Source organism: Hemibagrus wyckioides, linkage group LG08, assembly GCF_019097595.1.
Source record: "Hemibagrus wyckioides isolate EC202008001 linkage group LG08, SWU_Hwy_1.0, whole genome shotgun sequence".
Taxonomy (NCBI): domain Eukaryota; kingdom Metazoa; phylum Chordata; class Actinopteri; order Siluriformes; family Bagridae; genus Hemibagrus; species Hemibagrus wyckioides.
In genome coordinates this window covers 9543338-9571170 of record NC_080717.1, presented here as the reverse complement: position 1 = coordinate 9571170, position 27833 = coordinate 9543338, and the positions used below count along the sequence as shown (strand labels likewise).

Sequence of the window (27833 nt, the reverse complement as noted above, 5' to 3'; positions counted from 1 at the left end):
GAATCATCTGGAGTTTTCTTTTTGTTTAAAGACACAATAACCTTAGTGTATGTATACTTCTGACTTTGATGAAAGTGATACAAAAAAATACATAAAAATTCTCCCTCGCTCGATTCTGACGTTTAACAAATGCAAAAAAAATATGATAATATTTATTGATCTAAAACAGAAAAAGTTTACTCTGATTTAATGTTTGACAGTAAAGAAAAAAAAGTTTTTGTGTTTTTTTTCTGAAGTGTATGTAAATATCTGGTTTCAACTGTATGCTAATGTGCTTATTAGCAACAGGATTACTTCAGATATTCTTCAAGGATCTGTTCTTCAGTTACACTATCTACATAGGCAAACCAAAATCCCTGCACTTAAGCACATCTACAGCACCCAGTGGCCACAAGCTTCATCAGAGACACGTCACACCCGGGTCACCACCTCCTTCATTCCACTCACATACCTAAATGTTCATGCATTATTTGTAAGATTATCACCTTGAGAAAATATTGTCCTTACTCTGGACATTTTTAAGTGATAAAATTAGATAGATATCATTTATTAAGGATCAGATATATTAATTATATATAGATAGTTATCGATACCGTGAAACCCTTATATATATATATATGGGTTTTTTTTTAAAGGAAACTAACAAATTAGAGACACATCCACCAAAGTGCAGGGGTTTAGCATAGAAAAGCAAAAGGTTTTTATGAACTATTTTATGAACCACTGGAGCTATAACAGCTTCAACTCTTCTGGGAAGGCTTTCCACAAGGTTTAGGAGTGTTTTTATGGGAATTTTTGACCATTCCACTGGAAGAGCATTTGTGAGGTCAGGTACTGATGTTGGAGAAGGCCTGCCTCACAGTCTCCGCTCTAATTCATCCTAAAGGTGTTCTATCAGGTTGAGGTCAGGACTCTGTGAAGTTCCTCCACACCAAACTCACTCACCCATGTCTTTATGGACCTTGCTTTGTGCACTGGTTTGCAGTCATGTTGGAACAGGAAGGGGTCATCCCCAAAGTGTTCCCACAAAGCATAAAATTGTCCAAAATGTCTTGGTATACTGAAGCATTAAGAGTTCCTTTCACTGGAACTAAAGGGCCAAGCCCAGTCCCCTGAATTCAGTGATTTGGAGGGGCGTCCCCAAACGTTTTTCAATACAGTGTATTTAAATGTATTACTTATTACTAAAGCAGAGCCCTTGTAAGACTACAGTATAATATAATATCAGATGAAACGTTAACACAATATTAGTGTGAAACGTGATAATTCACATCATACACTTGAACACCAGACATTAAAAACATCAAGTCTTTATTGAAATCTAATTTGCATTCTTCTCTGTTTTCAGCTCATGGCAGGGTACAAAAGATTAGGCACAAGAGACTAACAGCAACACCACTAAGTCAGGAAAAGGGAGCCCTAGAAATACAGAGCAGGAAAATAAAAGATTGACAAAACCAAAAAAAAGCAAAAGTTATTATTCATAGCTACTAAAAATCTTTAAGCGGTTCTCATGAGAAAACCATATGATTGATTAGAGACGGCAGAGAATTCTACAGTGTATTCGTATATGGAAATCATTTTGACGTCCATTTTCATCTGTGAGACAGAGGCCATGATGGTCCTTTTTTTGCATTATGTGGATGGGTTCTATTGCTCTTAGCTTCTTCCTTATACACTAGAATGGGATCATGGACTAAAACATAACTCCTATCTCTCATTTCATTTCATCAGTTTCTCCTGATGTCCTACAGGCTGTAGAATTTGAGGCTTCTGTCCATGCCAGTAGAGGACAGGAACTGAGCATGCTCACCAAACGCCACACCAGTCACCAAACCTGAGTGATCTATAGAAAGCAAAGAGGAGAAAGACCCAATCATCATTTTCAATCAGTTATTCATTTTAAAAGCTGAAAACAATTGTTTATGGGAAGCATGGACACTTAACACACGATATAAATGTATAACAGTAAAGCTGCTGCACTCACCAGTGAAGTTGAGAACCTCAGTCCACTGTTTGCAAATGTACACTCGAATATCAGACCCTCCAACAGCCAGATACGTTCCGCTCTGGTCAAACACCAGAGACTTCACCTGCAGGTCAACAGGAGGAAGAGGAGAAGGAGGAAATGAAAAGGCTGATACTGGTTCATTGCACTTAATGATCTGATTATTTCAATTTGTTTGTGATTTAGTAAAAACAATTGCAGTACACATGGCAACATATCAGCAAACCAACACTTGTATAATAATAACAAACCTCATAGTTATTATCCAAAGTAATTGTCTTAAAGTTCTTCAGCTTCCTCAGATCCCACAGCTTCAGAGAGCTATCCTGAGCACCTACAAAAACACCACGATTATTTAAACACAAATACAAAGAAATATTTTTAAAAAAGGGGAAAAATAAAACTATCCATCCCCCTTACCAGTAGCAAGGTAGTATCCGTTCTCAGAGAACGCAATGGCGGTGACAGGGCCAGAGTGACCGGGGAAGTTGGCCACGTTAGTGCGCTCCTTCAGATCCCAAATCTTAATCTGTGAGTCTGCTGTACCAGTGCCGAAAATCAGGCCGTCAGGGTGGAACTGAGCACAGGTCAGCGCTGTAGCCAGAGGGAGGAGAGGGAGGTTATACACACAGGCAAGAATCACACAGTGACACAAGAGAGAGGGGGAGAGAGAGAGAGAGAGAGAGAGTGAAATAGAAAGAGAGTGAAAGAAAGCGAGAGAGAGAGAGAGAGAGAGAGAAAGAAAACGAGAGAGAGAGAAAGAAAACGAGAGAGAGAGAAAGAAAACAAGAGAGAGAGAAAGAAAACAAGAGAGAGAGAGTAACAGAAAGAGAGGAGAGAGCATGCAAAAGAAAGAGAGAGAGAGGGAGAGAGAGAAAAGAGAGAAAATTACACACCACATCCTGCTGTCTCATCAGTGACTTTGGTGAGAACACGTCCAGTTTGGATATCAGAGAAGGCCCAGTACTAGATGATAAAAAAGACCAGAATGTTAGAATTGGTCTGAAAAACCAACATGAACCTGCAAGCAGCATCCTCAGCTCTGTTCTTCTTTTAACAAAGTTATACCTTTAATATATATTTAAAATCAGACCTGCTTACTGACATAACAGTGTTTCCCAACATGGGTGATAAACCCTGTGCTGGACCCTGAAGCCCGCTGTACTTAGTTTTTTTGCTATGCCGATTTATCATGCACGTCTTATGACGCCTGATCTCCTCAGAAACTATTTGTGGAATTGTATGTAGAAACCGTGACAAAACAAAAGCATGGCAGTCATATACCTCTCTTCTACACCTACATGCAGTCAGCTTTCCTGTTAAACATTCCCATCAAAAGGAATGTGTGTTGCATGGACAGATAGATAGATAGATAGATAAATAAATAAATAAATAAAATCACATAGCTGAAATTCTGGACCACTTTTTTTTTTTGAAGCCCCAAACTAACATTATGACCACCTGCCTAATATTGTGTGCCCCCCCTTTTGCTGCCAAAACAGCCCTGTCCCCTCCAGCCATGGACTCCACTAGACCCCTGAAGGTGTGCTGTGGCACCATGATGTTAGCAGCAGATCCTTTAAGTCATGCAAGTTGATACTTACAGGACTCAAAGGACACTTACTAGCCTTAAAGGATACTTTTGATAGATACTGACCAATGCAGACCGGGAACACCCCACAAGAGCTGCAGTTTTGGAGATGCTCTGATCTAGCCATCAAAATTTGACCCTTTTCAAACTCGCTCAAATCATTATGCTTGTCCATTTTTCCTGCTTCTAACATCAGCTATGAGGACAAAATGTTCACGTGCTGCCTAATATATCCCACCCACTAACAGGTGCCATGATGAGGAGATCACCACTTCACCTGTCAGTGATCATAATGTTATGCCTGATCTGTGTATTTTGTGTATATATTACCTGATCCTCAGAGGAGCTCAGCAGGTAATCTCCAGTAGCATGCAGGGAGAGACCGGTAACTCCTGCCTCATGAGCTCTAACCACCTGCACACAGTTTCCAGCTGCAAGAGACCACACACGGATGGTGCTGTCCGGGGACGCCGAAAACACCATTGACTGTGGAGGGGAAAGGCAAAACATATTAGCTTCATAAAAGTACCGAAACTTGTATGCACATGCTATGAGGTTAGAGGAAGACTGAACCTGAGATGGGTGGTAGATGACAGAGGTGACTTTTTTGGTGTGGCCTTTGAGAGTGGCCACGATCTGCTCCTCTCGGCGATCGAACACCACCACGTTCTTATCCGCGCCACCTGGAGGGTGAAAAAGATGAAACAGAGAGAAAAAAAATAAATTAATCTGCAGTATAGATATCACAATTCTAAAAGTTCCTGTGGAGTCAGATGTTTTGTGTATGTGCCTGTACCTGTGAGCACTTTGTTGGTGTCTGTGGGACACAAATCCAGAGCAAGGATTCCAGGGATGCTGGCACTGTGCAGACCCTGAACGAGGAGAGGAGAAGAGTGTGATTATAAATTATTATAAACACCGGAGTGTGTGATTATGGACAATGTCCTTTCTACAGTCAGGTGGAGTTGTGTGAAGCAGACACAGCATATGTGGAATGTTAGTGTGTGGAATAATTAGGAGGTTAACTTCTTAATGCTTAACTGTTGTAGATTACAGTTCTGGATTTATTTGTACTGGAACTTGACATTTACCACTTTGGACTAGGGGCATGGGCTGTAAACAGATAAAATGTCTATTTTTAACTATCTGTCACTAATCCCAGAAGAGAAGAGAAATAAATCAAGCATCTATGCATAACTGAGAAAACCGTTACTGTCTCAGGGAGGTAGCATAATCATTTACATAGCCACATGTGATGAGTGAAGTACAGACAGTTTATTTTTCCATGTGTCTATTGTTTCTATTACAGTATCTTTTTAAGGCATTTTGCTGTGCCCATATCCAGATTGTGGTCCACTAGTAGATGACCCGTGCCATAGAACTTTGAAAATCTACACTTAAAAGCCAAAGTAAGAGACTTACAACATGGGAGGCCACTTGGCGATACTTGCTGAGATCCTCGGCTCTGACCAGCTCTTCTGGCACGGTCTTTCCCCTCTGAGTTACAAAGAAAAAATACATTTTCAGACCTTATAATGCAAAGATCAATCAGACGTACACTAAAGGCAGGTAATTTTCTAATTTCTAATCTAAAACTATCATACTGTTACCTTCTTTCTTTCGGTGGTCAGCACAGTGGCCTTGTCTTGCAGCTGGGAAAGAAAAAAATTAAGACAATGCAATGTCAACAACCGAAGCAACCCACCTACTGTACAGTGTTTTATTTAGAAATAAGTGACAGTTGTGGTGGTGAACGTACCTTCTGGATGATCTCTGGAGTCATTCCCACCTGTTCATTGACTTCCATGGGCTCACCACCCACACCCTGAGCAACAAACAAACCAACCAATCAATCAACCATACACAAGAAGCATGACAGCTCATTAAATGAACCTCTAGGTGAACACTGACCACTGCTGCAGGTTGGGAGGCAGGAGCAACCTGGGGAGCAACCAATCCGGCTTGAGGTTTGAGTGTGGCCAAAGCTGCAAACACAATGAGTACATGAGTCAATATATGCATGTGTATGCATGGACATGTTCACAAACCCTGAAAGTAACCCCAGCACACTGCAATATTAACAGGAGCTACAGTAAAAATGTATACATTTTCTATTTTTCTGGAAACTGCTATATCCAAACTAGAGTTTCTGTTTCATCCTGCTGTTGTTCACTTAAATAAAAATTTGCATTAAGCAAAAATCAGCACACTGCACTGTTACCACTTTCCAATTTGTAATATTTGCACATTCTGTACCGTTACTACATGAACCATAACTGCACATCATTCTACTACATGTCATGTGTAAACATACCTCTTATTATTTCTATTCATTTAAACTCTTAGCATAAAAAGACCTAGCATCAGTGGTTTCATCAAGAAGCTCTTATAACAGAATATCCAACAATATAGAGGAAGTTAGCACGAACCGGCTTGATTACGCATACGCATTATGTACAGAGTTCGTACATATTAATCAAAATGAAAGTACAGTATGTGAAAGGACCTAATTCTTTGTTTTCAAAGACTACAAAAACAGCTGATCTAGCCAAACAAGACATTGAGTGCCAGGAACAAGCATGAGGGTGAAACCTTCCATGGCTGTGTTCCTGGATTTCAAGCCTTGTGATTAACCTCAGAAACCCCTACAAAACCGTGTGTAAAACTCACCCTCTCTGGCAGCAGTGACCTCTTTAGTGAGACGAGCGATGACCCTGCAGGCGGCATCATGTTGGTAGAGTGCGTGTGACAGCTCCTGGCGCGTTGTCTGCAACTGCTGGCGCAGTGTGAAACTGTGCAGCATCACTGCATCCTAAAAAAACAGACAAGGTGTGTTCATAAGTAACAGTGTGTTTATTCTGCAATGAAAGCTGCCATTTAGGACTGTTTCTTGTTACACTGTAGGAGATGATCATATAAACCTAATTCTACAACAGACTGAGACAATGAGGTCTGGGTCCTACAGAGTGAACCAATAATCCTTTATATTTTAATGAGAGAACTTGCAAAAAACTTGTCACATACCCACTCATCTTGGAGTGATTTCAGAATGGCAGGAATGCTGGTAGCGGATGGTGCCTTTGGTCGAATGGGGTGAGAGACTATACATGTGGACAAGACAAGACAATTCAGAATTTTTTTTCCTGTTACGAAAGTAACAAAACGTTTGGATGAATAAAACCACAACTGCGAGCGATATTGTACTATCTACCCTTGATGTCGACAAGCTGCTCCTCAGACAGAGGCTGCCCGTTAATGGGATCAGCTCCATTCTCAGCGATGTATTTCTCGATGAGGCGGCGTTCAAATACCTGGTTGGAGACCGGAGAGACACACGGGTGCTCCGGTACCTCGTTTGAGACTGAAAAACAAGATGGAATGGTACGCTGTTAGTTAGATCACACACATTGACCTGAATCAAACTGGCTTATTACTGACCTGTTGTGCTTGGTTATATACTGTTTGAGTCTTTCAAATAAACTATGGACACCATAAAGACATAAGACATTTTCATAACGTCTGTATGAAAATGGAGGTAATGTTACAGTGAATTTACCTAACTTTTATTGACTATATTAAACTGTACACAGTGATTAATAACCGCTTTTATATAATTTACATTTTATTCACGTTTACTAGCAAACTGGCCCCTTTTCTGCCTGTGAAGGACACGGACGGACACACACACACACAAACAATGTTCCTGTTTTCAGGAAATCGTTAAGTTCACATTAATGCATAGTTAAACAGCTTAAATAAGAGCTGGATGTTGGGTTAAAGTCCACTCGGCTGAATCCCAAATGGTTCCCTATTCCTGAATGAAGTGCACTACACACGCTATAGTATAATGGCCTTCATTGCCCTGCATTGGGGAAGCCGTTTCAGATTTTCACCAACCGGGAGAAGTTCTCCGTGAGGTTACAGATTTGTTTACACAAACACAAACTACACCACAATATCGCATTTAAAATACACCACGCGACCCCAAACCTCAGCTTTAACCCGATTTGCTGCTTGTGTAGAATGCTTTCAATTAGCATCGTTAGCTTAGCTTCCTGCACAGAAAAGCTTTACAGCTCGCTAACAGCAGCTAGCTAGCTAGCTAGCTACCGGAGATTACAAAAGGAGCTTTTAAACTTACTTGCACAAACTAAAGACATGTTCGCTGGGCCGACGAGCCTCGGGTCTTTTAACTCATGCAGGTAAAAGCCCCGGAGAAGAAAAGGTAAATTTGTATAAAGACGCTAAAGCGAAAATCTCTAATCTTTACCAGAGCTCGAGCTCACACATACATGCCCACAATCGGAACACGTTGGGAGCAGCGAGCGCTCAAAATGTACCGCGGTGCATTGTGGGATAGCAAGTCCTCCGCAGTGAGAGACGGTCAGCGCCAAAAGGAGGAAATTTTCTTCAAATTATCGGAAATTTTTTAAATTAATTCACTTCATCACATAGAAAGGTTTGTCTCCTGTAAATATGAATATTATGTCTTCATCTGAGGATTTTTTAATAAGTTATTGTTACTACTTCTACATTCTAAATAGACAGACAGACAGATAGATAGAAAAATAGATAGATAGATAGATAGACACAGGCAGATAGATAGATAGATAGATAGATAGATAGATAGATAGATAGATAGATACAACCCGATAGATAGATAGATAGATAGACACAGGCAGATAGATAGATAGATAGATAGATAGATAGATAGATAGATAGATAGATAGATAGATAGATAGATAGATAGATAGATAGACACAACCCGATAGATAGACAGACAGACAGATAGATAGACACAGCCTGATTGATGCATAGATAGACAGATATACAGATAGATAGATAGATAGATAGATAGATAGATAGATAGATAGATAGATAGATAGATAGATAGATAGATAGATAGATAGATAGATGGATAAAGACAGATAGATAGATCGACAAACGAACAGACAGATTTTATTGACCCCATGAGGGACATTCTTGTTGTAGCTATTAGATATCATATTAGAATGTCTGATTCAGGAAGGGCAATGATTCTTCTATCTCTGTTAGACAGTTCTTCTACACTCAATGGCCAAATGTTTGTGGACATCTTGCCATCACACCCACATGTTCTTTAGGAACGTGCCATTAGATCTAGTCCCCATTGTTAGAATAAGCTCTACTCTCCCCAGCATGGCTGTGGGGATTTGCCCACTGAGTTACCACAGCAATTAGTTCAAGGCCCTGGTGTTGGGAAGAAAGGAGGCCTGGGGCTCAGTTAGCAATCCAATTCATACACAAAAGTATTCAGTGGGTTCAGGTCAGGGCTCTGTGCAGAACACTTGAGTTCATAGGTCTTGCTTTACCTGCACAGAGGCAGTGTAATGTTAAAACATATTAGGGGCCCCTTAGTTCCAGCAAAGGGAAATCAATCTGTGTAATGTAAATCTAATGCTACAAGATACAAAAGCATATGATATGGCTGTGTACATCCTACAGTTTAGGGAAGGCCCATATATGGGTGTGTTGGTCAGGTGTCCACAAACATGTAGCTCATCCAGTCATGATGTTCTCTACATATATTACGATGGGTTGGCACTCCATCCAGGGTGTATCCTGCCTTGATGCCCGATGATGCCTGAGATAGGCACAGGCTCCCCATGACCCGAATATAGATCGGATAAGCAGTACAGACAATGAAATGAAAAGAGAGAGAGAGAGAGAAAATAAATTTAAAAAAAAAAAATACACCCCTGCTCTACCCTCCCTTCCTCCATCTTCAGTAAGATCAGTTTTGTTTTGTTTTTTATACCTACAACAGATCAGCTTTCTGCACCTGTTTACTTTCATGTAATTATGTCTAACCTAGGCTGATAGAACTAACAGCAAAAATAAAAATCAGCCAGTTCTTTTTGGGCTTAAAAACACAGAAATAAAAGACACAAATATGCAAAATGTATATTAATTTTTTTAATGAAACCATTTAATAATATGCTGAACAATACTTGTCATAGTTAAACGCTGCCCTTTATTCTTCTGGCCAAAACTGAACATTGTGTCTGTAGATCAAGTGGACATTTAGGTCACTAAGGGTTGCTTCAGGTCAAAGAGTCCAGTTCCTCCTTTAACAAGTTTTCCCACGACCAAGCAAGCTGAAGGTGAATTCAATTTATCATACAAGCCTATAATGCAAGAAAAAGAAGACAATGTTATAAATGGAAATCTATTCATATTGAACTATTTGGCAGAACACTCCTACTACTAATAATAATCATCCATACCCAACATAGTGGCTTGTTTTAAAAACTTATAGCTGGTCTCGAACGTCATCTGTTGCAGTGGGGAGCTGTTGGACTGAATGCCGAAGCGGTTCAGTGGTTTGTACACGCCTTCATAGCACATGTAGTCAGCCACTAAAGAGAGATGGCGTGGGTCCACCTCGATACCTGAACAGATGGAAAAGAGCAGCAATGAACAACCGGTTGCACGTAACAGCCATAAAAATGAGCACAGCTTTGTGATAAAGTCTTACCATAAACAGCAAACACGTCTTTAATCTCCTTCTCAATGACTCTCAGAGCCACTTCGATACCATACGTGTTGGCCATGGCATGGATCTCATTTGAATATAAACGATTCAAGTCGAGAACCTTAAAACAAATAGGTATTCATTCAGTCTGCTGACATTTCACCAAATTTCATTTATTTTTCCAACTACTTCTATCAAAACTATCAAATAATATTTAGAAACATTAGACACTACATTAGTTTTACATATCATATACTTGCTACAGACTAAGATTAGCTTGAACTTACATCTCCATGCTTGAACATCTCCTGCATGTTGATGCCCTCGGTGTTCAGAACCAGTTCCTTGGCCCCCTGCTTAGTGGTCACCTCATTAAGTAAGCAACGTGTGATACCTTTTGTTTCCATGATTACTGCGTTCTGAGCTTGTGCTACCACCAGAGAGGTCAGGTCAAAGTGAACTTTACTAACTGGAAGTACAAGGGTGACCTGGGGGGAAAAAAAAGATAGCATACAATTCTATGAGAACGTGTCAACATAACGAGAACTTAGAACTGAGGACATAATACATTAATTAAGGATTAATGATTATCATTTTTGATTATACACTCACCATCCACTTTATTAGGAACACCAGTACACCTTCACATTCATGAAGTTTCATTCAATTCAGCAGCACAATGTACAATATCATACAGATCATGCAAGTGCTTCAGTTACTGTTCAATATCAGACTGAAGAAAAACTGTGATCTGGGTGTACAGGTGTTCTAATAAATGTGCCTAATATTGTGTTGGTCCCCCTTTGGCTGCCAAAACAGCCCTGACCCGTCATGCACTGTGTATTCTGACACCTTTCTATCAGAACCAGCATCAATGTCTTCAGCAATTTTGCTATCTATCTGTTGGATTGGATCACACGGGCCCAGCCTTCGCTCCCCATGTGCATCAATGAGCCTTGGCCGTCCATGACCCTGTCACTGGTTCACCACTGTTACTTCCTTGGACCACTTTCGATAGATACTGACCACTGCAGACCGGGAACACCCCACAAGAGCTGCAGTTTTGGAGATGCTCTGATCCAGTCGTCTACCCATCACAATTTGGCCCTTATCAAACTCGCTCAAATCCTTACGCTTGCCCATTTTTCCTGCTTCTAACACATCAACTTTGAGGACAAAATGTTCACTTGCTGTCTAACATATCCCACCCACTAACAGGTGCCATGATGAGGAGATAATCAGTCTTATTCACTTCACCTGCCAGTGTTCATAATGTTATGCCTGATCACTGTACGTGGTCATATACAGTATACACGGTACGGGCAAAAGTTTGTAGACACCTGACCATTACACCCATATGTTGTTCTTCTACAAACTGTTGCCACAAAATTGGAAGCACGCAATTGCACGGAGTCACATAAAAATGTACCTTTACCGGAAACACAGCCAAATCTGTTCCAGCTATTACATACAAAGCGAGCTCCATAAACATATAGTTGAACTTAAGTGGGCTGCATAGAGCCCTGATCTCAAATGAACACCTTTGGGTTGAAATGGATTGCTGACTGAGCCTCAGACCTCCTCACCCATTATCAGTGCCTGATCTCACTAAAAATCTTGCATATGACAGTCCAAAGCCCCACTCCAAAATGTAGTGAAAAGCATTCCCAGAGGATTGGAGGTTATTATATTAGCAAAGGTGGAAGGGAGGGATGTAAATCTGTAATGGGATGTTTAAAAAACATATGGGTGTGACATGATGATCTGACCAAATGCGTATAAATTAGGGCTTTAAAGAGTAAGTGAGGGCGTGGGAGGGGGAAAGTCATTTCTCAGGACAAAAAGAAAAAGGTAAGACTTCATTTTTTTTGTTGATTTTTATACATCAGCTATAATACCTCCTACATTTATATTATACAATGGGAAAATGATTATCTACGTTTTGTTTCAGGTTTCCCACTGATATAAAGAAGGATCTCAGATGGTAGGATATTCAAGAACACTGATAACACAGAGCGATGTTGAAGGAACACTAGATGACCGTACCTCACACCACAAGCCATTTTCCTGGTCGTATTTGTAGGCCTCAATGCTGGAGCTGAGCTGCAGCACTTTGTTGACTCTCACTGATTCCTGTGTGTCTCCATTCACATTCTCCTGGATAGAGGGTTGACTGTTGCCGTGCCTTTCGTCAGATGCTTCCTCTGATGCCACCCCCTCCTCTGGTTGCTCGGTTACCTCTTCTTGATCTTCATCCCCACTCATCTCCCCCTCCTCACTCTCATAGTCAACCTGTAAGAACAGATGGTTGTTTTTAAGCCTTTTCTGACACCGTTTCTACCGCTAGTAAGCCAGCATGTAAAACTAATACAAACTTGATCAAACAAGGCAAAAACATTTGTGTGACACTGGGGACATCCAGTTCATGTCACTCATAACCCCTTTCTGAGACAAGACTTGTAGACATGTAATAGATTACAAGTGTGTGTGTCCTGTTCTCTACCTCCTCCTCTTGCTTCTCCTTTCTTTTGGCGTCGGCTGCGTCTGCATCCCCTTCATTTGCCTCATCGTCCACCACTCTGTCCTCCTCTACTTCTTCATCTACATCATCCTTCAAATGTGAGCACAACAGTTTTTATTCACAATTTCTCCTCTAATACTGCTTAAAGACAGATTTCAGATGTTCTGAAACTTACTGCTCTGTTAGTGGCGTCCTCTGCATCCTGATCTGTGTCTTTTGATGTGGCCTTGCGTGTGTCCACTGAATTGATAGAGGCTAGCTTGGCACTCAGTTTCTTGATGGCCTCAAGAAGTAAAATGAAGAATCTTTGGGGTTGGATACAATCCACTTTATTAGGACCAGCACATTCGTACAGTTATCTAGTCTGCATGTATATTTTCTACATCATAAATTATGACTTTGCAGGGAATTTGTTTTATAAAAAATGAAAGAAGGGGTTTTGATTCTCAAATGTAGTTTAAAGAGTCAGATGGTGAAATAATAAATAATTATATATATTTTCTACTTTTTCATTTTCAGATTTAAAATGTTTTAAGGCATCCTGAGTGATTTAGACATGCTTATGTGGATTATCTCTGCCCATGATATTTAAGACACATGAATGCATATAAAATAAAAGTGAGAAAACTCAACATAGCTAGGGCAATAAACTTAAAACGAGTCAAGAGAAGGGCAAACTCACCTATCTTCCATGAAGCGGAGGATCTGCTGGGGCGACAGCAACTTATCCTGCTGGTAACGCTCTGGAGGAAGGAAGTGGAATGTGACGGTGAAGATTCGCTTCTTTTGTCCTCTTTTTCCCTCCATTCGAAGCGTCTCCATCACATCCACTTTGTGCAACACCTGCAGAAAAAGGATTTTACTTTCACATAATTTTTGACTATACAGATTTATATTAATGAACAACAGCTACGTAGGATAAAATCATAACAGGTCAGCACTGATTTTCATACATTCTTTTAAATGAAGCGTTAGTGTTCACATTTCTAGATTAATGGGAAACGTACACAGACCAGGCTTAACATTATGACCGCCTACATAATATTGTGTTGGTCCCCCTTTTGCTGACAAAACAAGTCTTGACCCTGAGCTTCTCTGTTGGATTGGATCACACGGGCCAGCCTTCGCTCCCCACGTGCATCAATGAGCCTTGGCTATCCATGACCCTGTCTCCGGTTCACCACTGTTCCTTCCTTGGACCACTTTTGATAGATACTGACCACTGCAGACCGGGAACATCCCATAAGAGCTGCAGTTGTGGAGATGCTCTGATCCAGTGGTCTAGCCATCACAATTTAGCCCTTGTCAAACTCACGCTTGCCCCTTTTTCCTGCTTCTAACACATCAACTTTGAGGACAAAATGTTCACCTGCTGCCTAATATATCCCACCCACTAACAGGTGCCATGATGAGGAGATAATCAGTGTTATCACTTATTCCTGTCAGTGATCATAATGTTGTGCCTGATCTGTGTACAAATACTGTTCCCTCCAAATCCACACCACCAAAACAGTAAATACTCCCTAGCTTAAAAATTATATATATGAATGCAATGAGATGGGTAAAATGACTTCTTGTCCTGATTCATTAAATGCTGCTGCTTTGGATCATTTATTCTTTCTCTGTTATACAGAACCCAGAGATGCTACAGGTTTTGCCCTGAGAAAAACTTTTTATTTAAGAAAAATTTTTTTGTTCAGGCTGTAAGGAATATTTAAAAAGTATAGGCATTAAATTGTACCTCTGCCAGACACACACGTGTGAGCTTCTTCTGCAGGGTCTTCACCCGTTTTAAAGCTTTTTTGTTGCTTAAAACGGGAATGCTCATCATAGGGGTCTTGATTTTGGAACTAGCAATCATAAGAATTTCACGCAACCTAGAATCAAAAAACAAAAACATACAGATATACATATTTTTACTAGAGAATTATTGCTCAGTTTACTGTTTAAAAATCATTTCGTATTTTTATATGCATTAACTATTTAAGCTGCTGCAAGAATTTCTGCTTTTGATATCGTGACACAGGATATTCTAGATTCCTGATGTGATACTCTAACATGAATCCACAGACCTGGGAATACCCAGAGTGACGTTCATCTCTCCTCTGCCTGCGAAGTGAAAGGTGTTAAGAGTCATCTGAGTGGAGGGTTCACCGATACTCTGAGCAGCCAGTAGTCCCACAGCCTCTCCCGGCTCACACAATGCTCTCTGCCACTTCAAATGCAACAGATGCCTTAATCTGGAATGTGCATATACAAACAACATATATAACATATTCAAATGTTTCACCAATTTCTCAGACAGCTACCTGAAATTTACAAAGAATTTCCCACCTCTCACTGTCAACATCTTCAGACGAAGAGTGAAACTCCTGCTGGATGTTGAATTGATTGAGGTAGGACTCGATGATGGATTCAAAAGTCTCAGATACAGAACCAAAACAGATATCAGGCCTATAAATAGCTAGAGATGGATCTGGGCAATGGGCTGTCTTCTTCAGATACTTGGCACGACTGGATTCATCCATATTTGTCCAACTGTCCATCAACTGTGACAAACAAATAACAGTAAAATAGGTGTGATGTTCTTAAAGGAAACTCGCAATGCACCATCTGACTTGCATGTTTATTTGTGCAACCATATAATATAATAAGATCAGTAATGCTGAAATAATAGAAACATGGTGATGTGTCTTGAATTGGTGTGAGTGCATCAAGCACAACAGCATATAAGACTCTTTACCTGCAGAGTAGCACCGTCTCTCCCGTTATTCAACACTCCTAACTGGCCTTCAGACTGAGCTTTAATCTTGCCCAGTTTCTTCTGAGAGAAGAGCAGGAAGGCGCCATCTCTGGGAGAGGATTGCTCATGCTTAGCCTTCCACTTCTTAATGGCCTTAAAGTGACTACGAGCTGCCTGTGGGTCCAGTTTAGCCAGCACTTCATCCAAGCACTGTGATTTTCTGATAACCTTCAAAAACAAACAAACTCCATGCTTTAATGTCTTCATTACTGTTCTGAAAACAAGACAGCTATGAGAGCAAAATGAAATAGAAAGAATTGACTGAGAGAAAAAAATATATAATAATGCTTTCAAAGTGCATGGTGATTTGCCAACACTAGTTAAGCAGTGTGTCCTACCTCAAAGTTGTCTTTGATGAAAGGGAACTGACGAGACTGCAGGAATTGAGTTTTGGGAATGTCCAGGCCGTCTTCTCCGTAGAGGAACTGCACCACGCTGCCATCACTGTCCCTCACCGTCAGGTCATACTGAACCACAAGTCCCTCGAGGTGCTTTATCACGCATCTGCAACACGAAATCAAACAACACAAATAAGCAGAGGGTTACCAAAGCTAGCCGAAACAGATAACATGGCTATTAACAAAATCTTAATGCGGTCATTAGTAGCTGCTGTTAGTAGCCCTATCTTTATGGTAACTCTTCATAACTCTACATTACAGAGCTATACAGGAAAGTGGAGAGCAGGAACAGAATACTGTTCTGTGGATATGGGAATACCAGTTAAAAATGGTTCCTGTTGTAACGACATGAATGGAAATGGTAATAGCAGGAAAATGTGCATCAATATATCAATCTCCTCTCTCACACAAAGGTCACATTTTGTGTGAAAACCTTTGCTTCTTATGTACACAATGTACTTACAAGCCTAAATGCACAATTTTAATTGGGGAGAACAACACACGTTGATGGACAGTATACCCATTTTAAGGATTTCTTCTGCTTGTGAATAAAATCAGCCTAATTTATAATGATTAAAATGTATTTAAGTTGGTACAATTACAGTGAGAATAGATTTATATAAGAGAACAGACTGTGGCTGGGGTTTGAATAATGTTATGGATGCTGCGTATCTCTACTGCACAGTGTAATTACTGTATAATTGAGTCAAGAGTGTGAGAGCGATAAGATTTATTCATTCATAAATCTGTAAATCATGTAAAAGCCGTCCTTACTGAACATCTCGTGACTGTCTCACCTTTGCAGATAGCCAGAACGACTGGTTTTAACAGCCGTGTCCACAAGGCCTTCACGACCAGCCATACAATGGAAAAAAAACTCCTGAAAATTAATAATAGTAAGAATAATCAACAACAAAATATCACTACTGAAAGCAGTAGAATAAACAGAGTGAGTTCTGCCAAGGAAATTTCATCTTTGTGTCTGTAGGGAATTTGAGTTAGCAAGTCTGATGTGAAATTTCACTTTAAACTCAACTCACATGAGGTTTTATCCCAGTCAGGAACCGCCCAGTCACAAAGCCACCAGAGCGAGGTTGCGGCTCATAAGGCTGGAAGCAAGGCAGAGATTTCCCAGAAGGCATCAGGGGAGGACGACGGCCCTCTAGCTCAATCTGACCCAGCAGACATGAGATCTAAACATAGACAGAGATGGGAAATTCACGGTTATTATTCAAATCCCATATAAATATCATTATAAATGACAGATATAAGGGTATTGTGTGATGTAGGATAGACACTTTTCCCAAACATTATATTTCTCAATTTTCTTTAAGGTGGCTCACCTGCATTGTATTGACAGTAGAACCTTTGGCTCCAGACTGCACCATCAATTGAAGGTTATTCTCAGGAAATGAGCGGTGCAGACCCAATGGCATGCACACCTTAAACAAGAAACCAGATCATCATTATGTACCTCCAGAAACGTCCATAAAACATCAATAATGAATCAAAATAAAATGTGCATTTTGAACACGCTTGTCACATTCACATACTTTGTTGATGCTGTTGTTGACTTGATTGACCTCTTCTTTGAATTTGAGGTCCACCATGTTGAAGTCTCGCTGATCTATGTTCAGATGGGCATTCTGCCAAAGGTCTCGGCCTTCATTTTCTGCAGCAGGCAGGTTAAAGGCTGCTCCAAGTGCCTGTGAAAAACAGATAATCTGGTGAAATATTTGGACTAACTTTTCATCCGAGCAGGCCACATCTCAGACTCAACGTCTATTGTTAGTATTTGTTTCTGCTTAAATCTCTTACTGATCAGAGCAGTGCTTAAGGTTTACCTCTTGTAAATAAAACATCCTGGAAAACTAAGTCTATTAAGTGTGCATTATTAGTGATTCTGATACAAATGAACCAGTGGATCATTTTCACTGACCTTGATACCACAATTAACTGAGTCTTTGATGATCTTCTTTCTTCGCTTATTGGCTCCTGGTTTTACCAAAATGTCTTCCACGCCTGTTAAAAAAAACAAAAAACAACAGACAGCATTAGACAGAGTCACGTTAGCGCTCAGGTTCTATGCTACAGCTGGACACTGTTATAGAGTCAGATAATAGCTCTTACCCATGGTAAAGCCACGATAGAGCTGCAGGTAGGCGGTAAAAAGACGGGCCAAACAGCTTAGAAGCTTGCCACTGGTCTCTCCTCCATAAAGTTCATAGCAGCAGTGCACCAAGCCATATGCAGAGCTCCCATAGTGTGCTTTATCCAGAACACCGACTAGCAGCTCACCATTACGAATGACCACCTAAACCCAGCAATTCAGCAGAACAATGAAATATTATTAAATAAAATGAAAATTGACAATTATAATTACTGCTCTATATTACAGCTTCGTACGGTACCTGAGAGTCACACATGGAATCTGGATGATAGCCTTGCACAGATCGAGGAGGCTCTTTCACCCATGCTTTACTGGGAATCTTGGCCTTTCCTGTCAGGTTCAGAGGGATGTGTTTCTCCGGGATGACATTCAACAAGAGGGTGGACACGACCTTTCGGGAATAAAATCATCCAAAATATGACTCAAGCATCAGTGCCTTTAGATACAAAGCTCTGGAATAAACTTAAAAAATCTGCACCTGGATAATATTATCACACAGGGCTATTTATTTTAATTGTTTCTGTCTTCCTTTAGTAAAGAAGGCATTGGACACTGGTTGTGTAGGGAAAAACAAAACAATATATAGTTATTATTATTACAAAATGCAGATCTAAACTGTTGTTATAGCTAGCTAAAATTATTTTAGATAAAAACATATTGATGACAAAAATATGGCAAAGCTTTTTGAAGAAATATAATAATTTTCTTCCATATTTTCTTTAGCTCAGCTCAGGTTATCTCTTATCTCATGTGGGTAGTGGACTGTTCTAGATCCTGGAGTTTTTAAGCCATATTTAGAATGGAGAAGGAATATAATCACTGTTTAATATTAAGCACAGTTTTTAAAATATGTAAGGGTGAGATAAAAAGACAAGAATAAGATCTAAGAATAAGAATAAATCTGGTTACAATGTCGGGGGGTGGGGCATGTAGATGATGAGATTTTATTATTGATTATCATGATTATTTTTTGTTGTATTCTCTAACATCAGTACATCTTTATCGTTATTTTTATATCTCCAGCTCAATACAGAATAAATAATAAAAATAATACAGTAACTGCATGTCCTGAATTTGCCCTGAGAGACAGACATAGTGCAGCTACCTGCTTTCCAGTCCAAAGTTTCTGAGGTTTGATGATAGCAGGAGGGAGCAGCTTGACTCTGCCTCTTTTATCAGTGAGACCTCTATAGACCAGCTCCATGTACTGATCACGTGGGAAGAAACAGCCACGGATTGTCATGCTGGTGCCGGACACCATATGGTCCTGGATTAATCCAGCCAGGGGCTTCCCATCCTGAAGTGAGAAAATTTACATGGAAATACGGAAGTTTTCAAAACGGATTCCCTAAAATGCAGATAAAGCGTCCCGAGCATAATCAACACCTCACCTTGGGCACCAGGTACTGCTGGTCGGTGCTGACAAGCGTGTAGGCCTCAGCCCGTCCCAGCTCACTTTGTGGGAAGTGCGCATTCATCTCATCACCATCAAAGTCAGCATTGTAGGCCTTGCAATTGGCGTAATGCAGCCGTAGCACCTTCTCTCCAGGCAGGATGCGTGCACAATGAGCCTGGATAGATGGTCTGTGTAGTGTTGGCTGCCGGTTCAGGAGGAGAACGTCACCATTTTTGATGTGACGATTAACCTGAGGAGGAAGGGGTTAGAGATAGAGATAGAGAGAGAGAGAGAGAGAGAGAGAGAGAGAGAATAAACATATGAAACAACACCTTCTTTAGAGATTTCAAGTGATCATAAATATTACAACTTTAAGTGCTCCATTTCTTAAGTTATTCAAATTCAGTCGTTGTTGTTTTAACTGTACCTGTTATTCAGACCTGTCGTTGGTTAACATTAAGTAAATGTCTTTTGGATTCCCTTCAAGGACACTTACGATTTTCATGGGCATACAGTGCTGGCCTGTACTAGGTGTTAGCAGCTGCTTAGCAATAGCTTCTCTCTGGGTGGGGTTGGTGCGGCTCAGAATGGTGCGTGAACCATCCTCGTTGATAACCATAGAGGCTCCTGGGTGCACATCAGGCCCATTAAGCACGGCCTGCCGCAGCTCCTTCACATTCCATGGCGTCACTGGTTGTGGGTACGTCAGCTTAGTCGCAAACACCTGCAGTCAGCCAAAGCAATCAGTTATATTTCTAAAAAAAATCTAATCTAACCTGCTGCATTCTGATCATCTGCAACGAACCAATGCAATTACACCAAAATAAATTCACTGAATGAAACGAGCAGATTCACTGAGTAAAAGCTTATTCATGAAGACACGAAGATAGTCGATAATGTCGAGGTAAACAATAAAAATAAATAAATATACACAAGATTTGATTTACAAATCCTTAATCTTCAACAAAGTTAATAAAAATAAGCGTCTTGTTATTATGCTTCTCCTACCATGGGTATTCCAATCTCATTAGTTCCAATGTACATGTCAGGACAGATGACAGAGCGAGCAGCAAAGTCCACTCGTTTTCCCATCATATGCTTCCTAAAAAGACCCTCCTTCTTCTCCAAGAGCTGAAACACACGCACAAAAATAGAACGGTCACAATAAACCCATTTAAACACAGTGTAATCAAAATAAAACCTGAAATGACATGCGTTATTAAATATTCTGAAACCAAATTTTGTATTTTATAATATAAACCTAAAAGTGTGTCCCCACTGAGACTGTGCAGCCAGCTTAAGCAAGACTGCTGCTGTGGTGCTCCAGGTAGTTGCCAGGGTGTTCATGTAGTATCTCAGATGCTTGATAGGAGGTATAGTGTTTTAGTGTGGGTTAGGAACAGGGTAGTTGCTAAGAAGGTTTCTTTAGGGCTCCAGGTGGTTGTTAGGGTGTTAATATAGTATCTCAGATGATTGCTAAGAGGTTGATATGGAATTATTTTTAGTGTGGGTTAGGAATGCAAAGTAGTTTCAAGAAGGTTTCTTTAGGGCTCCAGGTGATAGCTGCTGGGGGGGGGAGGGTTTCCAATGGTGTCCGAGATAGTTGAGATAATAACTTAGGTGGGTAGTAGGATATTGCTATAGTTATAGCAACCTCCATATTGATCCCTAAGGTGTTGCTAGCCAGTTGTTATGGTGTTCAGGTGGCTTCTACGATCTCTCAGGCATGTTGCTAAGAGGTTGCTGGGCGATTCCTACAGTTTTCCTGGTGCTCAGGTTGTACTGTTATAGCAGCTGGCTGCTAGGATGTTGCTCACTGATTGCTATGCCATGTCAGGTAGTTGCTAGGGTGTTATCAGACAGTTAAATACTGACTGCAATGTGAAGTCACTATTTGAATCACTAAATATAACTCTATGTTCCAGCTAACTAAATAACGAAAAGCTTTGTGAATGTAAAGTTACTTCACACACACAAAAAAAAGGGTAAAAACATAAGAAACCTGGCGGATTCCGGGGAACTTTTCGGTCATCAGCTTGTCCATATCGCTGTCAAACACAATGTTGACGTGACTCTGCAGGCGTATCCAAACGTTGTACAGTTTGTCTGTAAGGGTGACTCCAGGTAGCCCGGCTAAAAACGCCTGATCCATCTGAGTGGGTTCTGTTTTATAACTAGGCTGGAAAGATCCAGAACAATGCATTTGCATTAAACATGAAATGGCTTAAAAACACAATTTACAGTTAGTTAATTATACCACAAGTTAATATATTATATTCTAATATAACACTTAGTTCACTTCTTTAATACAAAATCATAGGCAAATTTCTGTGAACAATCCAGTCGTTGAATATTTTCTATTCCTTTTTAATCATGTTATCATGTAACAGCAAACAGAATCGCTTAATATTCCTACAGATTTAATATTTCTATACCTCCTCTAGCTCTGTCTGAGTATCATCTATCGTTTCGGCTTTCTCAGCTGCAATAAGGGCAAGCAGTTTCTGAATGACCATGTTGTCTTTTATCACCGCCTGCATGTTGACTGTCTGACCGTTGGTGAACATCTGATCTCCCAGCCGACTGACAGGCCTGTACCTGGTCCATGCAGAAAATCAGCATTTATACCAAGATAAAGCACAAGCAGACAGATCACAGTATTTGGGAAACTAAAAGAGATGTAAGAATATAGATTGAAAACTACCTGGATGGAGGAACCATCAGTAATTTTAAGAAAAACATATCCGGGCTAAAACTGTTTGGACTGTTCTCCGCCAGGCCTGAGAACAAGTGCTTCAGGAAGAAACCTGTAACAGATTAATAGTATCAATTCACATCACACACACACACACACACAATACAGTCTCTTATCCGCACATCAACACACTAACTGCGCAATTGCTTTAATGTTCGTAATATGGAAGCTGTACTTTTATGCTGATCAGAGAATAAAGCCAATGTGAATATATTTTTATGACTGCTCTTAATCACAGGCTTAAAGATCAACTTCAAGGTAACGATTAAGAGTAACTGCATATACACCAATCAGGCATAACATTATGACCACTGACAGTTCAGGAGATAATCATTGTTATTCACTTCATCATGGCACCTGTTAGTGGGTGGGATATATTAGGCAGCAAGTGAACATTTTCTCCTCAAAGTTGATGTGTTAGAAGCAGGAAAAATGGGCAAGTGTAAGAATTTGAGCGAGTTTGACAAGGGCTAGATTGTGATAGACCACTGGATCTGAGCATCTCCAAAACTGCAGCTCTTGTGGGATGTTCCCGGTCTGCAGTGGTCAGTATCTATCAAAAGTGCTCCAAGGAAGGAACTCCAACAGACGAGCTACTGTTGCTGAAGACGTTAATGCTGGTTCTGATAGAAATGTGTCTAAATACACAGTGCACGATGGGTCAGGGCTGTTTTGGCAGCAAGGACCAACACAATATTAGGCAGGTGGTCATAATATTATGGCTGATTGGTGTATTTCAAGTTGTGCATTGCATCCCTGGGTTTTCCTCAATGCCAGGATATGGATCAGCAACTCTAAATCACTTATAGGTTTCAATAAATGTAGCAAAAAATGTTACCTGGATTTTCTCTCATTTCTGATTTTTTTTAACACCCTTTTTTTAAAATTTAAAAGCAGATTCTACAAAAATAAAATGGGCTGGCCTTCAAAATGAGACAGGGAGAGTGACCACTACTGCAGTAGCATGTACTTCAGCTGAGGATTATTTCATTCACACTCTTTCTGTTGTGTACATGTTATTTATACACACACTTTTACACAAGCTCCAAAAAAGACAAAAAAGCTCGATATAAACCATGCTGTTATTTTAATATTTATTTCAACTTCAAACGCTCTTTTCTGGCCACAACTACCTTGAATTTCACTGTATATTTTTTTTATATTCGTGTGCCAACGTCTGACAGACAACAGCACCTTTAAATAGCAAGCTTTAGTCATCAGAGGGGAAAAAGAAACAGTATAAATCATCAGAGTTTAAAAGGTTACTAATAAGTTAATTTCGAGTGAACATGTCATCCATAAAGGGAAGCACATCTTACCCTCTTTTTCCCACACTTTGACGACATGATCTCGGGCCAAGCTTGGAGTCAGATATCCACGTTTAGCCACGTGAACATCGTCTGAGACAGAAAACACAAGTTCAGCGATAGGCAAAGAAAAAAAAAGCATGAAAGACTACATCTATAGATCGTAAAGCAATGATGAAAGCTAGACAAACCTTTGTGTACACTGCTGTCGTCTTTGACGCCCGAACGAGTGACGATTAGCTTGCTGTTATGCTCGCGACGTACCTGTGACTTGCTAGCACTTTGTCAAAACAAATAACAATTTATAATCACAATAAAATTGATGACCAAGACAAAAAGCAGTGACGCGAAAGCGAAAAGACTCAACATTTGCTTACTTGCAGTTGGGGCATTTTCTAGATGCCATGTGAATTCTCCAAAATTCAGTGATGAGGCTGCCTTTCATCTCACAGATATGTTTGACCTGGTCAGCAAATTAGACACAGTCCATAAATGTGCACAACACACACAAAAGCAGGGAAACAGCAGCTTTAGTTAGCGTCTGATTCCAGCTCATTTAGACAGTCAACACTAAACAAAAACTCACAGGTGGACAGCCACGGCTGCTGTGGTTGGCTTTTATAATAGGAGAAGTAAATTCCTCCAGAACTTCTTGGATTTCTGCCCCCGATGCTTGTGGACCTCCTTCTAAAAACTACGGCAAACACGATAATTGATAAGGCAGTGCATGCTTAATGATATTTCAATATTCATCTCTGTCTGGTGATAGATTCTTCATGCTCACCTGATTAAGAACAATTGGGAGTTCGCAGACTTCTTTCAACGCTCCCACATCTAATAATTTGAGCTGGTTGAGAAGCAGGTGAATGGCAGCCCTGGGACACGTCAACATGTGGCATGACAGGCAAGAGCCTCGTACAAGCATGTACAATTTCTGTTGACAAAATAGAACGGTGAGTATTACATTACCAATTAAACTGAATTTATTTGTATAAAGCTATGTCTTTTTTTTTTACCATCACAAAATAGCTTTATAGGAATACAGATATAAATTTCAATCCTAATGAGCTTCCCAGATGCAACAGAACCATGGAAAATCTTTGTCCTTAAGACAACATGAGAGAGAAAGCCTAGGAGAAACCAGCCTGAAAAGTAAATCCATTCTTTTCTGGATGAAACAGGATAATCAGTTTAGAAATAATTACTATTTTACAACCGTATACTAGCAACACTACTAAGTTGTTGAAGTGATGTTGAATAAAACGTATGAATAAAAGTTCTGGGAAGAGCACAGGACAGTCTTAATAATTCAGCAATAGTTTCTTGGACATTACCTGTTTTTAGGTGTGGGACTATCAACTATAAGAGAGACCTAGTCATTAGACATATTAACACAGGTGTGCATATACACTGATCAGGCATAACATTATGAGCACTGACAGGTGAAATGAATATCTCCTCATCATGGCACCTGTTAGTGGGTGGGATATATTCGGCACCAAGTGAACATTTTGTCCTCAAAGTTGATGTGTTAGAAGCAGGAAAAATGGGCAAGCGTAAGGATTTGAGCGAGTTTGACAAGGGCTAGATTGTGATGGCTAGACCACTGGATCAGAGCATCTCTAAAACTGCACCTCTTGTGGGGTGTTCCCGGTCGGCAGTGGTCAGTATCTATAAAAAGTGCTCCAAGGAAGGAACAGTGGTGAACCGATGAAAGGGTCATGGGCAGCTAAAGCTCACTGATGCATGTGGGAAGGGAAGGCTGGCCCGTGTGGTCGACGAGCTGCCGTTGCTCAAATTGCTGAAAACATTAATGCTGGTTCTGATAGAAAATCTGATAGAAAGGTGTCAGAATACACAGTCCATGATGGGTCAGGCCAGTTTTGGCAGCAAAAGGGGAACCAACGCAATATTAGGCAGGTGGTCATAATGTTATGCCTGAAAGTGTCTGCAGAAAGTTTGAGAACCCCTGAATCACTCAAAGCAGAAATGTTGATCTCTTACGTCAAATAAGAAAGGGTTGTAGACAGGTAGGTGCAAGTCAACATGACCGAAGTGTCCGGGACAGTTTTTGAAGTCCTGCATGCAGGTTGTGCAGATTTCTTTAAGGTCCGCTGGACCCAATGACAGATCATAAAGTCCATTAGGGGCGGGGTTACCAACGTTGTCCAGGAGCAGAGGATTGGTGACACTTTTGACACTCAGTTTCCTTTGTGGGAGAAAGAATGCAGTATTACAAATGATAAAATATCTTTTAGCTATATGTATTAAATGGCAATATTTTTAACAAATGTTACTAAAATATCATTTATTCGGTACACCAATTCTAATTCCGCTTTCATACAGAATATGATCAGACACAATCTTTCCTTCAAATTTGTTCAACACAAACACTCGTGATTTTACACAGTGCAACAGTCTTTAGGATTGTTATTGTTACTCTCTACAAAATAACCCCAAATGAATCTTGGCAGAAATCAATAACAGACACTACAGTAACAGACACGACAGAATTCTGGAATCTGGAATTTTCACACACAACTTTAGAGCCTCTCAAGTCATTCTCCACTGATCTCTCCCATCAGCAAGGTGTCTGGGCCTGCAACCCCTCTGCACATGGGATATACACTATATTGCCAAAAGTTTTGGGACACCCCTCCAAATCATTGAATTCAGGTGTTGTTTTTCAGGGCTTGGGCTCGGCCCCTTATTTCCAGTGAAAGGAACTCTTAATGCTTCAGCATACTAAGACATTTCGGACAATTTCATGCTCCCAACTTTGTGGGAACAGTTTGGGGATGACACCTTCCTGTTCCAACATGACTGCATACCAGCGTACAAAGCAAGGTCCATAAAGACATGGATGAGAGAGTCTGGTGTGGAGGAACTTGCACAGAGTCCTGACCTCAACCTGATAGAACACCTTTGTGATGAATTAGAGCAGAGACTGCGAGCCAGACCAAAACTGGGACGTCTGCCTTCACATGCACATGAATGTAATATTGAGTTAGCCCACCCTTTGCAGCTATAATAGCTTCAACTCTTCTGGGAAGGCTTTCCACAAGGTTAAGGAGTGTGTTTATCAGGATTTGACCATTCCTCTGGAAGCATATTTGTGAGGTCTGGCACTGATGTTGGATGAGAAGGACTGGCTCACAGTCTAATGCATCCCAAAGGTGTTCTATAAGGTTGAAGACAGGACTCTGTGAAGTTCCTCCACACCAGACTCGCTCATCCATATCTTTATGGACCTTACTTTGTGCACTGGTGTGCAGTCATGTTGGAACAGGAAGGGGTCATCCCCAAACTGTTCCCACAAAGATGGGAGCATGAAATTGTCCAAAGTGTCTTGTTATGCTGAAGCATTAAGAGTTCCTTTCACTGGAACTAAGGGGTCAAGCCCAACCACTGAATTCAATGATTTAGAGAGGTGTCCCAGAATATAATGTAACTTACTTTATGGATATCTATGGTTTCATTTCTTTGCATGTCTGGATTGCATGGGATGTTATCAACATCCAGTGAAAATAGCATGTCAATTGCCCCTTTAGAGATATATTTACTGAAAGAAAATTGCGACGGGTTCAATACCAGCTGTGTGTGTGTGTATATATATATATATATATATAGTGTTGGTGCAAATCCTAGGAGATCAGTGGTTTCTGAAATCCTCAAACCATCCCTTCTCGTACCACCATGCCACAATTAAAAGCAAAGAGATCAGACTTTTTCCTCATTCTGCTGTCTGATGTGAACATGAACTGAAACTTTGAACCTCTATATATACGTTATAAGCGATGACTGACAATGAGTAAAATCTGCTATATATATATATATATATATATATATGTACCTACTAAGTAATAACCACCAGCTACTGTCTCCCAATATAAACCCTCCTACAAATGTAAACAATCACGTTCTTAAACAAAAGTATCTATTTAATTAAACATAAGGCAGCATATTACAAGAAAAAAACTAAAACAGAGAAGTTGTCAAAGCTGTGTAGTTTCTTGGACAGGATTATGAACAGCTCGCATTACATGCTAAGCTAATAGAGCTAGTAATTTGTTTTGTTTTTTATAAAGTCAGCTCTGTAAATTTACCTTATTTCCTCGGAGGAGTACATGCCAAAACACATGCCTTCCAATCGCCTCCATGGCGTTTCTTTAGAAAAAAGCATTTTTCTTTTAAAAAATTAGATAAATTTACACTTATACACTTCCACTAAACTTCATCCTGAAGCTAGTTAGCTTAGCTTCAATTTCACATGGGCATACCACAGGAACTCCAGCACGTGGGTCCAATGTGGACTGAACCAAAAACAAAGAGAGGAGAGCGGTCAATACTTCTCATGCCATTTAATTATA

At 40.3% G+C, this 27833-nt stretch overlaps 2 protein-coding genes across 2 annotated transcripts; both read right to left on the bottom strand.

Moving 5' to 3' along the window:
• Positions 1-1294: 1294 nt before the first annotated feature.
• prpf19 (pre-mRNA processing factor 19) lies at positions 1295-7932 on the bottom strand. Its single transcript, XM_058397139.1, has 16 exons — positions 7741-7932; positions 6811-6960; positions 6624-6700; positions 6270-6411; positions 5511-5584; positions 5359-5424; positions 5210-5251; positions 5022-5096; positions 4396-4471; positions 4173-4282; positions 3930-4085; positions 2905-2974; positions 2429-2602; positions 2260-2342; positions 1988-2093; positions 1295-1846 (listed from the first exon to the last, which is right to left on the bottom strand). Exons 1-16 carry the CDS (start codon positions 7757-7759, stop codon positions 1749-1751), a joined length of 1518 nt encoding a protein of 505 aa, XP_058253122.1. The 5' UTR covers positions 7760-7932; the 3' UTR covers positions 1295-1748.
• A 1607-nt stretch (positions 7933-9539) lies between these two features.
• polr1a (RNA polymerase I subunit A) lies at positions 9540-27742 on the bottom strand. The gene is made up of 34 exons (XM_058397138.1): positions 27570-27742; positions 25468-25672; positions 24248-24397; positions 24050-24157; positions 23841-23926; positions 23655-23743; positions 23476-23556; positions 22106-22208; positions 21837-21999; positions 21404-21580; positions 20410-20532; positions 19898-20125; positions 19397-19651; positions 19111-19302; positions 18247-18396; positions 17966-18149; positions 17775-17857; positions 17389-17541; positions 17179-17277; positions 16876-17028; positions 16633-16715; positions 15776-15941; positions 15378-15605; positions 14969-15183; positions 14707-14874; positions 14376-14511; positions 13317-13477; positions 12810-12939; positions 12617-12724; positions 12160-12405; positions 10401-10601; positions 10117-10234; positions 9866-10030; positions 9540-9766 (listed from the first exon to the last, which is right to left on the bottom strand). Exons 1-34 carry the CDS (start codon positions 27644-27646, stop codon positions 9663-9665), a joined length of 5088 nt encoding a protein of 1695 aa, XP_058253121.1. The 5' UTR covers positions 27647-27742; the 3' UTR covers positions 9540-9662.
• Positions 27743-27833: the final 91 nt, after the last annotated feature.